Source organism: Nylanderia fulva, unplaced genomic scaffold, assembly GCF_048542155.1.
Source record: "Nylanderia fulva isolate GAGA-0341 unplaced genomic scaffold, ASM4854215v1 Scaffold11, whole genome shotgun sequence".
In the NCBI taxonomy this organism is placed as follows: domain Eukaryota; kingdom Metazoa; phylum Arthropoda; class Insecta; order Hymenoptera; family Formicidae; genus Nylanderia; species Nylanderia fulva.
In genome coordinates this window covers 69,041-85,000 of record NW_028189302.1, presented here as the reverse complement: position 1 = coordinate 85,000, position 15,960 = coordinate 69,041, and the positions used below count along the sequence as shown (strand labels likewise).

The window sequence follows — 15,960 nt, the reverse complement described above, 5'->3', positions numbered from 1 at the left end:
GTGGAATGCAGGCAACGATAAGAACAGCCTGCTAAACCGCATAGACTTGGACTGCTATGATAGCACTACTGTCTACTGGTTCTAATAAATGGTAAAGTTTTATACGGGAATAATATCTACTTATTTGATAGAATTGGAAATCAGACATAAACTTTCAAGGTATTATTTTCATGATTAATGTTTCAAAGTACCGAAAAAAGAGGTTATAACTGCATTTTAACATGCATATTTTTGGATACTTTTAACCGGTGCATGCTTTTCTACATAATTTTACTCTGTATATTTGTCATTATTTAAACTATTTTCATTTTACATATGTTGGGCGAGAGATATTTGAATAAAGTACCCTTGATGCGTTGAGAACTGTTTATTACGCGGATTCAGTACGAGAAGAATCAATAATGAGAGTGTCTCTCGACCGGGCGGTCGTCTTATATACCGTCATTAAAAATAACCGACGCTTCAAATCGCGCCAATCACGCGAGGACACGAATTCGACAAATTCTCAGACGACGAACGGATGAACATGTACGGAAGACATACAATACAAAAAAATGTAAATACCGAGACAATGCCTTATACTAATACATGCCCGCAATAACAAGACGGACGACGGATAACTAAATAAGTCGAGCCCAACAAATAAATACCAACAGTTCGGCCATTCTGACATTAGGCCGTCCCGGACTAACATAATCAAATATCGCATATCGGTCAAACGCATACTCGTGAACACAATTATAATTTTACATATGGTCGCATCTGATCGGGCGCAACTACAATACACCGCTATATGGTCGTTGTGTCACCTGGAAACCGTCGATATCGCTTACAATATATCGGTCATAATCGAGCGCTTTCTTTATCACGTACGGCCCTTTAAATTTTGGTATCAATTTTTTGTTTATTCCGACCGTATTCTCTACATTTCGTATTTCGACATAATCGCCAGGTTGATATTTACGTGCTGGTTTTCGTCGCAAATTATATTGCGCAGCACTTTGTTGTTGCGATGCTTTAATTTTTATTTCAGCGTCGCATCGAAGTCGATCGAGATCACGCTCCGTGTTTACATCAATCTGTACAAGGTCGCGTAGTACATCATTTGTTTTTCCTCTCTGTTCTAATCCGAACAGCAAACGAGCAGGTGTTTCGCCGGTTACACGGCAGACGGTATTATTCATCGCGTATTCTATTTCTTTCAGAGCACAATCCCATTTGGAGGGCGTTTCACACAATTTTGCTAGCATTGGTGTTATTGTTCGATTAAATCGCTCTACCTGCCCGTTGGCTCTCGGTGTTCCAACGGCGATCAAAACGTGATCGATTGATATCGACTTTAAAAATTCTCTAAATACCTCAGACGTAAAACAAGTGCCTCGATCTGAAATCACACGCCTCGGCTGACTGTATGCACGGAAATAATCGCGAAGATGCCTAATAGTTTCCTCTGACGTCGTTGATTTGCATGGATAGAGTCTAATAAATTTTGTAAACGCGTCGATGATGGCGAGTAAATGCCGAAATCCCTTTCCGGTTTTTTCTAGTGGCCCTAAATGATCAACGTGAATTGTCGCGAACGGAGAGTTTTCTTTTGGAATGCTAAACAAATAACCCTCCGTTTTACCGCTTGGCGATGAGAATTCAACACAGCGCAAGCAGTTAAAAATGTATTCTTTGACTTTGTCCCGCATCCGCGGGAACCAATAAACTTTCCTTATACTATCGATAACCTTGTCGACACCGACGTGACCCAGGTCGTCATGACAAGTTCTAATCACGTTGCTTTCCATCGACTGTGGCACGTAAAACAATAATTTCCTATTTTTGTCCTTCCGATAGACCAATCCGTCGCGCAATTCATAATATTTTATTTCGCTCTTTTCGAGTTCGTCACGAATTTTACTAATTTCTTCGTCGCGGTCTTGGCAAATTGACAGAGTTTGCTCGAATGTATTACCCTCGAGTACTAGAACACTGTGACAGCGGCTAAGCGCGTCCACGTGGCTCATACGTCCCCCCGGGCGGTGAACGATTTCACAGTCGTAGTCTTGTAAAAAGAGAGCCCACCGCGAGATCCGAGGATTCACGTCTAGGTATAATAATATTTTATTGGCTCTAATTAATGACGCAAACACCATATGTATAAAACGCTGAAACACACGCGGCGCATTCGTCAGTCCGAACGGCATACGTAGCCATTCAAACTGCCCCAGCGGCGTCACAAATGACGTATATTTTATCGACGCGGGATGCATCCTGACGTGATGGAATCCATCCTTTAAATCCAAAATCGAGAAATATTTTTTGCTTCTCAAGCGATCAATATTATCGTCGATCAATTCCGTGGGGAAATTATCTTGCACCGTGATTTTGTTTAGTTCGCGATAATTGATACACAAACGAATACTTCCGTCTTTTTTCCTAACGAGCACGATGGGACTCGCATACGGGGAATCGCTGTGTCGTATGGTTCCATCACTCAAGAGCCTGTCTAAAATACCGCGCAAAGCCTCCTTGTCAGCGAATGACAACCTCCGCGGGCGCGACGCTATCGGTTGTTCGTGCTTCAACGCGATGGTCATCTCAAAATCGGGCGCGCCGCTCTCCGCCCGCAAGCAACCGAGGTAACATGCCTCGTACGCCTCGCTGATCTCTCTAACGCTCTTTTCGCCAATACCTTCGTCGATTCGGAGTTCGCCACACATATTGACCGAATCGTCACCACTCTCAATCGCCATAATTTCTCCAAAAATACTCGGCTCCTCGATCGCTACGATTTCTACTGTTTCTCCGAGCGTAACTCGTATCGACGGACACGTCAAAAAATCTCTTCCGAGAAGAACATTATACATCATTGCGTCGTCCGGTACTGTGTAAAACTTTATTTTGATTTGGACGCCACAGGCTTTTACAATACTATAAAAAATACTATTTATGCGGAGTAAAGAGCCGTTAATACCGCGAAATTGATTTGCGCTCTGATCGATCAGTAAACACAATTTTTCTGGGACGCTACTACTTTTTATTAGGCTGACCAGTGATCCCGAATCAACCACCGCGCCGTCGGTATAATTAAAATTTGCGCCCTCATCCGCCGCTAAAATATCCACACTTACAATGTACGGTCCAGGAAGCGCGGCGGGCCGAACCGCGTCCGCCAACACGATCTCCGCCGATCCCGCCGTCGGACCCGCCACCGCCGGCCGTCCACGTCCAGGGCACCCCGCCGCCAAGTGTCCCGACGCCCCGCAAACATAACACGCGCGACCCGTCGGCGGCCGCCCGCAACGTGCCGCGATATGGCCTACCCCACCGCAGCGGAAACACCGCGTCCGCTCTAACCCCGGCAGCCCGGCTCCACCATCCGCAGCTGGCTTCACTTTGCCTCCCCGGCTCTCCGCCCGTCCCGGGCCCAACGCCGCTCCTAATCCCTCGCCGACAGCGGGTCTCGCTCCTCCGGGCGGCCCCATCATCCTGTCTCTGCGCTCGAACACGATGCTCTCGAAGACCTCCAGCAGTTCCGCTCCCGACCGGAACCTCATCAGACGCGCCTGGTTCCGCAATTGCACGTTCGTAATGCCCTCAATCACGTGATCAAGAAGCTCGTCCTCAGCCACCGGGACACGATTAGCAAGAATCACCTTTTCGTGATAATAATTGCTAAATGGCTCGTCATCCCTCCACATGCGAGCCTCAAATTTTCTCCGGAGCGTGATCCTCGCCGGACGCAGGTCGAACATTCGCGCCATCTCTTCCAGCAGCTCCTCCATTCCCAATGCAAGGTGTTCGGTTTTGGAGTAGAACCAGGTCAATGCCCGTCCCTTCAAACGAGAGCCGATCAGGATCCTGGTAGCGCCTTCGTCAAGACGATAGGTGTCCCTGAGAAGTCCGAGCTGACTCCTCCACCTCCAAAACGTATTCTCACTTCCGTCGAATTCCGGCAACAACTCCTTGACACCCCTAAAACTTTCACCACCGGACGATCCCGCTGATGCCACCGAAGAGCCGCGAAGCAGCTCTCTCTCCCTTTGAAAAAATGATCTCCCTCTCTCCCACAAATCTCTCTCTCTCCGCAAAAGATTTAACTCGGCGCGTTCTAAATTTCCGAGGAGAGCGGACGAGGCGCCCTCGTGCCCTCGCACCGCCGCATCCCGTCTCGCCGCAGTCCTCTCCAACGCGGTCTCCTCCGCAGCAGACTCCTCCAGAAGATCGTCCCCCGCCCGGGTTTCTCCCATCTCACTCTCCATTTCCGGACGCGAGGCACCCGCTGAGCGCCGCCCCTCTGGTTGCTTGTTCAATTCGGCCCACACGCCCGGATCGCCGATCTTCTCGAGCCTCTGGATCAACTCCGCCTTCGCTCCTCCCGACGGCAGCCCTTTCGCCCGTAAAGCCGATTTCAATTCAACCACCGTGAAATTATTACCCGGCGTACTCATTATGCACTTTTCTCCCCTTTTTTTTCAAGTAATTGACATGTGAACTTCGAATCCCACTTCTGATAAACTGTTGGGCGAGAGATATTTGAATAAAGTACCTTTGATGCGTTGAGAACTGTTTATTACGCGGATTCAGTACGAGAAGAATCAATAATGAGAGTGTCTCTCGACCGGGCGGTCGTCTTATATACCGTCGTCAAAAATAACCGACGCTTCAAATCGCGCCAATCACGCGAGGACACGAATTCGACAAATTCTCAGACGACGAACGGATGAACATGTACGGAAGACATACAATACAAAAGAATGTAAATACCGAGACAATGCCTTATACTAATACATGCCCGCAATAACAAGACGGACGACGGATAACTAAATAAGTCGAGCCCAACAAATAAATGCCAACACATATGATAAATTTGTCTAATTTTAATTTTTGTTCGTTCTTGAATTTTGAGGTTACATGTGTAAGTACAGATTTTTGATAATTTCCTTTATATACTCTATATTACATAAAATTCTTTGCATTTAAAAACCTTAACAAATTACAATATATGTTTGAGCAGTTAAATTATAATAAATGCACGAGTACATTTTATTGATACGATAATAAAAATAAAATAAAACGTTTTTATTTAACAGGAGCTTTAGAACCTGATGCCATTTCAACCTATAGAAGGAAGTTTTACATAATATATATCATTATATATATTCTTATTATTAATAGTCTTCCATCTTCGCTTTACTTTTACGGTATGTGTATATCCTTTTTTCTCATTTTCTTATAAGATATAATTTTGGTCAGAAACGTGTATATAATTTTACTGTTCAAATGGATAGAAAACGTAAAAAATATTTTTCACTTTCTGAAAGACATATTCGTAGAATTATTGTAAATAAAACTGTTTCTGATTTATTAAATGTTTCAAATTTTGCAAATATCAATGAAAATAATTTTGAATCGAGAGATGATGAATTACCACATCATAATACAACTAATAACTTAGAGTCGATAGAAACATTTATTAGCAGTGATGAAGAAGAATGTGTACATAATCTAATTAATAGTAATACAGTAGATGATTTAGAATCGAATGAAGAACTGATAGAGAGTGATATTGATGATGCAAATACAGATGATAATACAAGTACAGAGTTAGATGAAGAAACAGCAGATTATAATATGGAAAATGTTGAACTTGATAAAACTGAAACTTGTGAAGATAATCAATTTATTCAGGCTATAGCTTCTTGGGCTATTATATTCAATATTTGTCATGTTGCACTGTTAGCACTTTTGACTATATTGCGAAAATACACGAGTCATCCGTTTCCAAAAGATCCTCGAACTTTATTGAAAACGCCAAGGCATTGCAAATGTCGAAATGGGGTCCAGACAATACTGTCATTTTGGCTTAAAAAACGCTTTAACGCATATGTTAGATGAATACATAAAAGTTATAGGTCAAATTACTAATAAGCTTGACATTTTTATAAATATAGACAGTTTACCGGTTTCCAAATCAACTAATTCCGCTTTATGGCCTATTTTGTGTTCGGACACAGTTTTAAAGTCAGTTTTTATTGTTGGTGCATATTATGGGAAAACTAAACCACATAGTAATAACGAGTTTTTACGTAATTTTATCGATGAAGCGATTTTATTAATAAATAATGGCTTGTTTTATAACGGAATTAAAGTAAAAATTAATTTACATGGCTTGATTTGTGATGCCCCGGCAAAAGCTTTCGTTTTAGGTATAAAAAATCATTGTGGTTATAATAACTGTACACGATGTACTGTTAAAGGTGAATACATTGATGGGCGGTTATGTTTTCCAACGACGAAAGTAATTGATAATTTAAGAACCGATCAAGATTTTGCTGATAATAAATACGATGATTATCAAATTGGAAATACAATTTTAAAGGAAGTTCCTAATTTTGGATTAGTTTCTAACGTAGTACTTGATTATATGCATTTGATATGCTTAGGAGTTGTCAAAAAATTAATATTAATTTGGGTTCAAGGTCCTCGCACTGTAAAATTGTCTCAACAATTAGTAAATCAAATGTCAGGATTTTTATTAAATTTACAAAATAGTGTACCCAATGATTTTGTTCGACGCCCTCGATCGTTAAAAGATATAAAAATGTGGAAGGCAACGGAATTACGCCAATTTATTCTTTACACAGGTCCTGTAGTATTAAAAGGTATATTAAGAAAAGATTGTTACATAAATTTTATAACTCTACACATTGCTATAACAATTCTTGTTAGTCCTACTCTTTCAAATAATAATAATAATATTATGTGGGCGCAAATGTTATTGGAATATTTTTTAAAATGTTTTAAACAAGTTTACGGGACTACATTTATGTCTCACAATTTACATAATTTGTTACACATTTGTTCTGATGTACGAAAGTACGGACCTCTCGATGAATTTAGTGCTTTTAGATTCGAAAATTATATGTTAAATATAAAAAAATGCTTCGAAAGAATGACAAACCTTTTTAACAATTATCCAGAAGATATGCTGAAATCAACAACTGTAACTTATCGCTTATTAAGAAACGGGATAATAGTCATCAAATGTGTCTCGAAAAACCTCACTCAAATGGACCATTAATTGAGGGATATAACGTTTCTTGTCAATATAAAATATTACGCACGAAAACATATACAATCCATGCGAACAGTTCAAATAATAATTGTATTTTACTTGAAAATGGAACTGTAGTGTCAATTTTAAATTTTGTTAAATGTATTGACAATAGAAAATTTATAATTGATAACAAGTTGAAAGTAGTCGGAAATTTATATTCAAATCTCACATATCCTTGTGCATCAGAAGAATTAGGTGTGCAAATTTTGCGCGAAGACACTGCAGTACGCCTTTGGCCGTGTGATAAAATTCAGAATAAAATGTGGAGAATGCCATATACTCACAACGAATTCGTTGTTTTCCCAATCGTGCATACTTAGAGGAAGAAATCTGTATAAAAATAATATGTATATGTATATGTCTTAATCTGTATAATTTTTTTATATATTATGTGTTTTGTACAACAGGATATTTTATCTCTAAATATATTTCAAAAATAATTTAGTTCAAAATTGTAGTTTCAACAGTGAATATCGAAATAAAGTATTAAGTATTAACTATAGCTTCTATAATTTCATGGAAGTACTGTTTCCAATTTAATTCAATACAAACTAAATAGTTGTGATTAAAAAATCAATGATTGAAAGTTTAAATAACATCAGCAAAAATTAAATTCTAAATTTGAATATATTTATATCTATTAGATTGGGAGATTCTGTATATTGTAAGAATATGACTTGTTCTAAAAATTGTAAACAAAGAAGGGCTATAAGAGCTATTAAACAAAATGCAGTTGTCAGATGATATTAATAAAGTTCATTTAAAACGAGAAAATAAATACATAAGAAAAAAACATTTATGCGAACGTTTCGGCTGACATTTCAAGCCTTCTTCAGCGCAATACAAATATATTGTTCTCGTCTTTTTCTTACAAGGGATGTTTAGAGAAGGAACAAGGAGAATTTCTGAGATCCCAACCATAGGATTCAAATTCCTCAGTTTCCAAAAATTTCTTATCTTAACTTGTCGCAATAACATTGCGTTTGGCTCTTAGTCGAGATGAATATGGAGTTTTTAAAACAATTGGAGAGCTGACTTACAAATATTCTTATTAACAAATATATTAATTATAAATTGAATTGTAATATTAAACATTAAAGACGGTAATTAACAAAGTCAAGATAATAAATATATAAAGTCAGTTTTTCGTCTCATTACATAAGTTGTTAAACAAGTCATCGTGTATGACAACCACCATTTCTGATACATACTTTGCTCAAGCGAACGCACCATGCAATCACCTATGAGTATAGACTTCCTGATTTACTGGTCAAGGGAGATATCTTGATTGAATCCTGATGATGAAATGTTGTTAAACATTAAATTGAGATCTAAATAAATAATATTTGATTATTCGTTATAATCTGACAAGAAAAATGCACTGTACATTCACTCAAACAAATCGGTGATTATTTTACAAAAGTTTCACGTATCAGATCCGACATCCTTTTAACAAAGTTTTTTTACTGAAGACAAAACAGAACGTTTAACCGTCAAAACTCTCAAATCTCAAATGATACAGTACCTAAGTGTTTTACCCTTCTTATATCAAGGTTTGTTTATAAACCCTGATAATTTTGGCAAAGACTCTATAATGTTATTGCATATGTCAGGCAAAAATTCAGTATCGTTTTGTAGATTCAATCCACTAGCTTGTCTTTTTATAAATAACATTTCCGATATTAGTCTTTTATTATAATAAGGTTCTTTATCTAAAATTTTTACATTACCCCAGTCAAAATCATGGAAGAACTCTAATCTATGATCAGTAACAACTGATTTATTAGAACACTTTCTGTTGATGTGTTTTTTATGTTCCGTTATTCTAGTATTCAATTTTCTGCTAGTCTGACCCACATATGAGGCATCACAATTTTTACAGTTAATTTTATAAACTACATTAGTATTTGCTTCTTTAGGTATTTTATCTTTATGTGTTTTTATAAATTTTCCTAATTTATTCATGCTTACATACGAGAGTCTAGTGTCAGCTTTTTTTGTAATACCTATCAATTGTTCTGTAATATTCGGTAAATAAGGTACAGTAAAAAACAAAGAAGAGTCATTTGACTGATTTAGACTGTTGTTATTAATATTATTTCTAGTATAAATTAGAGTTTTTAGTCTATCGTTAATTGTGTCAAATATGAATTTTACAGGATAATTATTATTTATTAAGATGTTAATAATCATTTCTATACTTTTCTGGTGAAATGAAGGATGTGATAATAAAATTACCCTATCAATCAGACCGATGATTGTGCCTCTTTTTTGACATATAGGGTGTTGCGAAAGAAAATTCAAATACCTTCCAGAAAACGTAGGCTTTCTAAATCAATCACATATAATTTTATTATCTTTTGATATTAACTTGATGTTCAAGAAACTTAAACTATGGTTTTTTTCTTTTTCAATTGTGAATTGTATACGTGGGTGTAACGAATTAAAAGTATTTAACGTATGTTCAATATATTTATTAGGTACTGACAAAATAAGATCATCTACATATCTATGGAAAAAACCGGTTTATAGTTAAGTAAATTTAGAGCTTTGGATTCCAAATCTTGTAGCACTATATCGGCGACTATGGGGGAAAGAGGGGAACCCATCGGAGTTCCGTAAGTTTGTTTGTACATAGTATCGTTAAAAGTAAAAAATGTAGAGTTTAATATTAGACTAATGCCACTCAAAAACTCCGATTTACTAAGACTGCTGTTATCACTGATGAATTGCCATCTCTCCGATAAATCTTTCAAAACTAAGTCTACCGATATTTCAGTAAAAAATGACACAACATCCAATGAAATTAAACTCGAATTATTTTCTAACTGTAAAGTAGAAAATTTTTCCACTAATTTAAAGCTGTTTTCTGTATAACTACCAGTTTTTGGAATACTTTTTATTAATATCTTGTGTAAAAAAACAGCTAAATTATAAAGTGGTATATCAATAGACGAGACGATAACTCTATGGGGACAATTGATTTTGTGCACTTTCGGTAATCCACAAGCTCTAGGAAGATTACCATCACTACACGATAAATACTTATAAGTATTAAATGATATAAAACCTTTATTTTTCCATTTCCCTAAAAGATCACGGAGATTAGAAACTATACTATTAGTAGGGTCTTTTTTTATCAAAATGTAAGTGTCTCTGTCTTTACAAATGTTTTCAACCTCCTCTATATATTTGTCTTTTTCTAACACCACCGTAATATTTCCCTTGTCAGCCTTCGAGATAATAAGATTCGGGTTTTTATCTAAAAATTTTTTAGTGTTTACACTCAACTCTAATAATGTTTTATTAAAACCGTTATCCGGGTATTGGTACTTATTAATTGCATTCACAACATTCCTAGATTTTTCTCTGACAAACATTCTTTTATCCGGAGGCAGTTTTTTTAGATTATTTTCAAAATATTTAATAAAATCAATGGTTAATTGTACCTTATTATTATTAGGAAGACTAAAGTTTTCACCCAATTGAAGCAAACTAATTATATTGTCCGGTATCGTAGTATTTAATAAATTAATAAACCAATTATTATTAACTTTTAAAAGATTTGGATTAGAATCTGGAAAAGAATTAGGATCGACATTTATTACAAATTCTTCTTCTATATCCTTTAACTTCTGTTGTTTATTTGCAATTAATAAGTTATTTTTCAAAGTAGAATTAAAATTGTAGTTAATATTTTCTATCTGGTAATGATATCCTATTGTGTTTTTATTATTATTGTTCTGAAAAATTCCACACAATTTAATTATCTTTATATTTGAAATTTTTATTAATAGATATAAAATTCTCATAATGAGACAGTAATCGGTAAATTATCTTTAATTTATAGGGGTGTCAGGGGGGTTCTATGAATTTAAAATCTCAAGTAAGAGATTAATCCATATATTAAGTCTTGGTAGTAGACCAAGAAAAAGAAGTGCCTTGTGCACAATTATTTAATTTCAACGAAAAATTAATTTGCGAATACACGCATTAATATTCGTGTTCGGCACTTAAAGGCCTTTCTTACTTGTATTTATTTGTAATATAAAGGAGCCTTGAGATAGTCTTATCTTTAATTTGTTTGCTTGTACAAATAGTGAAATAAGATATATATACGTAGTATATATATTACTGCTTTATCTAATTATGATTAGTACATTTGAAATTATGTACATTTATAAAAATATTGTTTTGCGGGAATATTTTATAAAAAATATAAACATTTTTGTGCTATATTATATGTATTTACTTTTAGCAGTATTTTTTATGTTATATATAGTATCAATATCAAATACAAAGTGGAAATGGCTCGATTTTCCGTTGTTGAATTTGAAGATGGACTACATTTAGTGCCTTGCACGTGGCTGATCAACAATTCCGAATGTTTTTGGCCATCATATAAAAGTAATAAATTAATTCACAAAGCAGTTTTTGAGTGTGAGGAAGTAGACCCTGAAAAATGGGAAACGATAAAAGTAGTCCGCATTGTTGCAACGGCAAGTAAGTAAATGAATGACTGTTTTAAACATATATTGATACGTAACAAAAAGCAATTTTTTTGCGATGTTTATTTTGTATATTGTACAAATTATTAAAAACTTAAAATATAATAATAAATATTAAATTTTAAAACGTAGTTTGTAACTATTAAATTAAAATTATGTCAATTATTTTTATTACATGTTAAGATTTACTTCGTATTGTTGCGATGCGACTGTATTTGTATGATATATTAGTGTATACATATAATAATATATATATATTAGTGTATTTAGTTGTTTATTATAATACATTACATTTATTACATTACATTTTATTGCTTTTTCATGCTTAATTAAGATACATACGGGAGTGGAATGGACAAAGTAAAGCTGGCAGAAAAACTGTCTGATATAGATTCATCTGATGCCGAAAATAATAAACAAAATCGCCAAAATAGAGCAAGAAAAATAATCGATTCTGATGACAATTATGAGAAAAATTCACGCTGTATGCTACCTCCATTGCCAAAAAAGCCAGCTTCAGTCTCTATGAAAAAATCTTCAGATTATTTCCAAGAGAAAAATCCAAGTAAAAAACATTCGACATTGTCAAATGGAGCAAGTCGTCAACAAAAGGAAAATTGTAGTCCTGTGGAGGTTTCGTTATCATCTGCGTCATGTAATATTAAACAAAAGATGACTACTTTTGATAATACAGAATTTGTGCAGAAGATTTCGAAAAGGCCTATTGATAAATCAAGGACATTTGTAATTCGACAATTTCAACCGATATGGGTATGTAAAACCTTATCGCATAAAAAACCTTATCACTAATAATAAAAAATGTCATTCTTATATTTCATTGTATTGATCAATTTTGATTTGTATTAATATAATTATTAATATAATTATTAAAGTATTAATATATATATATATATTGTTCGCGAACGCGCTGCGTGAACAAAGGATCGCGCTGCACAAAGGCTGTGTCACTTTTTTGTAAAACAAAGACTTTAATAATATCACACACGTATTGACAAAATACTATAACAACTTATTACAAAACCTTAATTATCTTTACAGTGAAATCGGAATCAAAAAATCAAAATGCGGAATAGCGGCGGTCGTCAACGAATTTTGCGGTTTATCTGATAAGCGGTTTGCGATATGTTTTCACGACGGAAAAGCGATAAAGCTGGCAAGCGGGGTGAGAGCTCCTCGTTTATAATTTCCGGAGCGGAGCCCACCTTCGTGTGACGCGCCAATAATTTTGTGTCTTTTTAAAGTTGCGCGAGGTGACCTGAGCGTATTACGCGTAATTGGCCGCTGTCAAATTTGACAGAACAACGGCTGTTAGAAAGCATGCGCGAGCTGGCAATCACGATGATTATTGGCGAAACGAGGCGCCCGTGAGAAGCCGCGCATGCTCAAGAAAATATAATTATTCGGCGGAACGGTTGCGACACCGTTAATTGTTTATATTTCGAGCGTGTTTTTATACGACAGGATAATTTGTGTCGCGATATGTTTTCCAGAAAAAACATATAAAAAACGATATGCCTGTTGACTTGCGATCGGAAGCGAATATTCTAGAATATTCCATTTAAAAATATAATATTTTATTACACAAGTAGTTTTCTATTATGCGTTTCAAACAATATATATATATATATATATATATATATATATTAGAGTTTAGGAAGAAATATTGCGTAAATGCAATAAAATAGATTCTAAATTAGAACGTATTGATGGAAGGTTGATCATACTTGAAGAAAGGCTACAGAACATAAATGACATAAAAAATGAATATGTGAATTTGGAAGATTTTGTATGTTTGCCTTTGAAAACCATAGATGATGTCACAAATTTAGAATTTCAACTCCAAGACGCTAATTTCTTCAATAAAACGGTAAGATCATAAATCATCAGGAGAAAATTTTGCCTGTTAACACTTCATAATGTAAGTCGACAAATATTTGAGATTACACAAAATAAAAACATAAGTTTTGGTTAGTATATACACGTAACTATTTTAAAATTGACTAAGAATATAAATAACTAATTATATGTATAATTTTATTGAATGTGTTGGGAAAAATTTTTAGTTATAGTAATCAAATAAAGTGATTCCTTAAAATCCTTTTAAAAATCGCTTTTTATAAATTTAAAAATCGCTTTTACAATTTTTTAAATAAAATCGTTTAGAGCCAGTTTCACATACATCGTTTAACTTTAATCTGCGGTTAAATTATATCTATATCTTTTTAACAAGAGACAAGATATAATTTTACCGGAGGTTAAAGTTAAACGATATTTGTGAAACTGGTTCTTAGTCTTTCTAGAAATTATATTATGTTAAAGCATTAAATTTTTCAAAAACAAAATTAATTCAAATTAAAATTCGTAAATTTAGGAAAAAATTATTTAAACATATATTTATTGTTATTTTCTTGGACTTGTTCATTTTCAGAAGTTATGTATGTTTTAAAGTAAAAAAATTCTACGATACTGAAATAAAGTGTAATTATGAATGAAAAATCACTATATTTAACTACTTACTATTATTTATAGTATTTGCTTTTAATAAATTTATTATAAATGATTAATTATTAATTATAAGTTTAATTATTAATTTATATTAATTTTTTTTATTATTAGACTCGAAAATGATTACATATGTAATATTAAAAAGTCTTTATATTTTCTAATTTCAAATATACTTTCAGTTTATCATCAATTAATTTCATTCTGTTTCTCTTAAAATCCAGACGATTACTTTGTTTAAAATTTAATATAATTAATAATATGGCTATTATTTTTTATTTGTATGCGGGCTACTTTCATGAGACAGTTAGGTGGAAAAACGTCTCATGACATGATAATTGTTATTTTCAAAAATTTTATTAGTAATCATCTTTCAACATTATATTGCTGGAATGGAAAAAGTATGAAGAAAGAGCCTTTCAAAGATTTATTGTTAACTAAATGCATAAAAAATATGTTAATATTTAAACTACTAATTTCTCGTTTTTCAAAATAAATAAAATAATTATTTCATTATATTGTATCAATATAATTAAATAATTATTTTATATGTAAGCACGCAATATTTTCAATAATATAATTTTGAACAAAAAGTAATCTCTATATTAATAAAATAAATTCCCTTGTTTATCTAGAATGTGTTCATGCAAAGTTCGAAACGGATGACAAACAAATTATCGAAGTCATCTCTAAATGGTTCATCCAGGGCAAATTACGTCATAACAGAGATGAGTAAGTAAATATTATTAATGAAAAGTGAGATTGTTTATAAATGTATATATATAATATTAAAGTACTTATTAATCGTTGTATTTATTCAGGGAACGATTACAACGAAAACAAAAAGAACAGCCATCGGAATAAGTGTTTTGCTTTTAACTTTGCTTTTTAATTTAAAAAAGAAGTTACTTTGTGTTCTAAAAATTTATATTGTATTACCTGAACAAATAATATATTATTCAAACAAAATTCAAATGTTATTTTGCATAATGTTTGATTTATATTATAGTACAATATAATACTATTTTTTTATTTAGAAAAAAGTTTATTTTAAAAAAGTTTGTTTGAAAGTTTATTTTTTTTAAAAGAAAGTTAAAATTATCAAATAAATATAATTAGAGTTTAGCAAGTTCACTTAAAATTCATTCAAAAATTGTTGGAAGTTTTAATTATGTTATTAGAATAACAATAAACAATGTTATCCAAATGGAATTTAACTTTACTTTATTGTAAAAAAGTTTTTATTTTATGTGATAACTATTTTTATTTTATGTAACGATTCAACTATTAAAACAATATACTACTCAAATAAAAATTTAATAAAAATTATAAATATGTTTCTTCTATATCCTAAAGCTAAAATTCCATATTATTATATTATAAGTAGAATTTATATATATCCTAGAGATCTAACATTCGACCTTTTAGTGAGAATCATTGACAAAAAATTGCAACATTAAGCTAAAAAAATTTACAACGTTAGATATATTTTTTATACTCTTTTTAGTATAAATTTTGTCGTATATTTGTGTGCAATAAATATAATAAAAATTTAAATATTATTTCTGAAATATATATTTTTTTATTTGAATAACAGTTTTGTAATATGGGCTGCTTTTGCGACAAAATTAAAATAATATAATTCAGATTAAAATTATTCTGCACTGTGATTAGTGAAATCTGAAATTTCATGGAATCTCATTGAAATTGTATTCAATGAAATTTCAGATTTGACCAATCACAGTGCAGGATCATTTTAATCTGGATCATATTTTAATTTTGGCGCGAAAGCAGCCATGTTTGCAATATTATAAAAAATTT

General features: G+C 33.3%; 1 protein-coding gene and 1 pseudogene across 1 annotated transcript; both read left to right on the top strand.

The window, feature by feature from the left end:
* Nucleotides 1-5,271: 5,271 nt before the first annotated feature.
* On the top strand, nucleotides 5,272-7,428 carry LOC146724937 (uncharacterized; annotated as a pseudogene).
* Nucleotides 7,429-11,415: 3,987 nt separating this feature from the next.
* Nucleotides 11,416-15,098, top strand: LOC146724936 (uncharacterized). Its single transcript, XM_085487858.1, has 6 exons — nucleotides 11,416-11,611; nucleotides 11,951-12,387; nucleotides 13,292-13,504; nucleotides 13,577-13,604; nucleotides 14,775-14,871; nucleotides 14,961-15,098. Exons 1-6 carry the CDS (start codon nucleotides 11,416-11,418, stop codon nucleotides 15,001-15,003), a joined length of 1,014 nt encoding a protein of 337 aa, XP_085343984.1. The 3' UTR covers nucleotides 15,004-15,098.
* The last annotated feature ends 862 nt before the right edge of the window (nucleotides 15,099-15,960 follow it).

What these genes read in the sequence shown, in the direction of transcription:
- LOC146724936 (XM_085487858.1), top strand. Translation starts at nt 11,416, where the DNA reads ATGGCTCGATTTTCCGTTGTTGAATTTGAAGATGGACTACATTTAGTG. An exon ending in GACAATTTCAACCGATATGG is followed by an intron (nt 12,388 to 13,291) that starts GTATGTAAAACC and finishes ATTAGAGTTTAG; the next exon opens with GAAGAAATATTGCGTAAATG. An exon ending in CTAATTTCTTCAATAAAACG is followed by an intron (nt 13,505 to 13,576) that starts GTAAGATCATAA and finishes CAAATATTTGAG; the next exon opens with ATTACACAAAATAAAAACAT.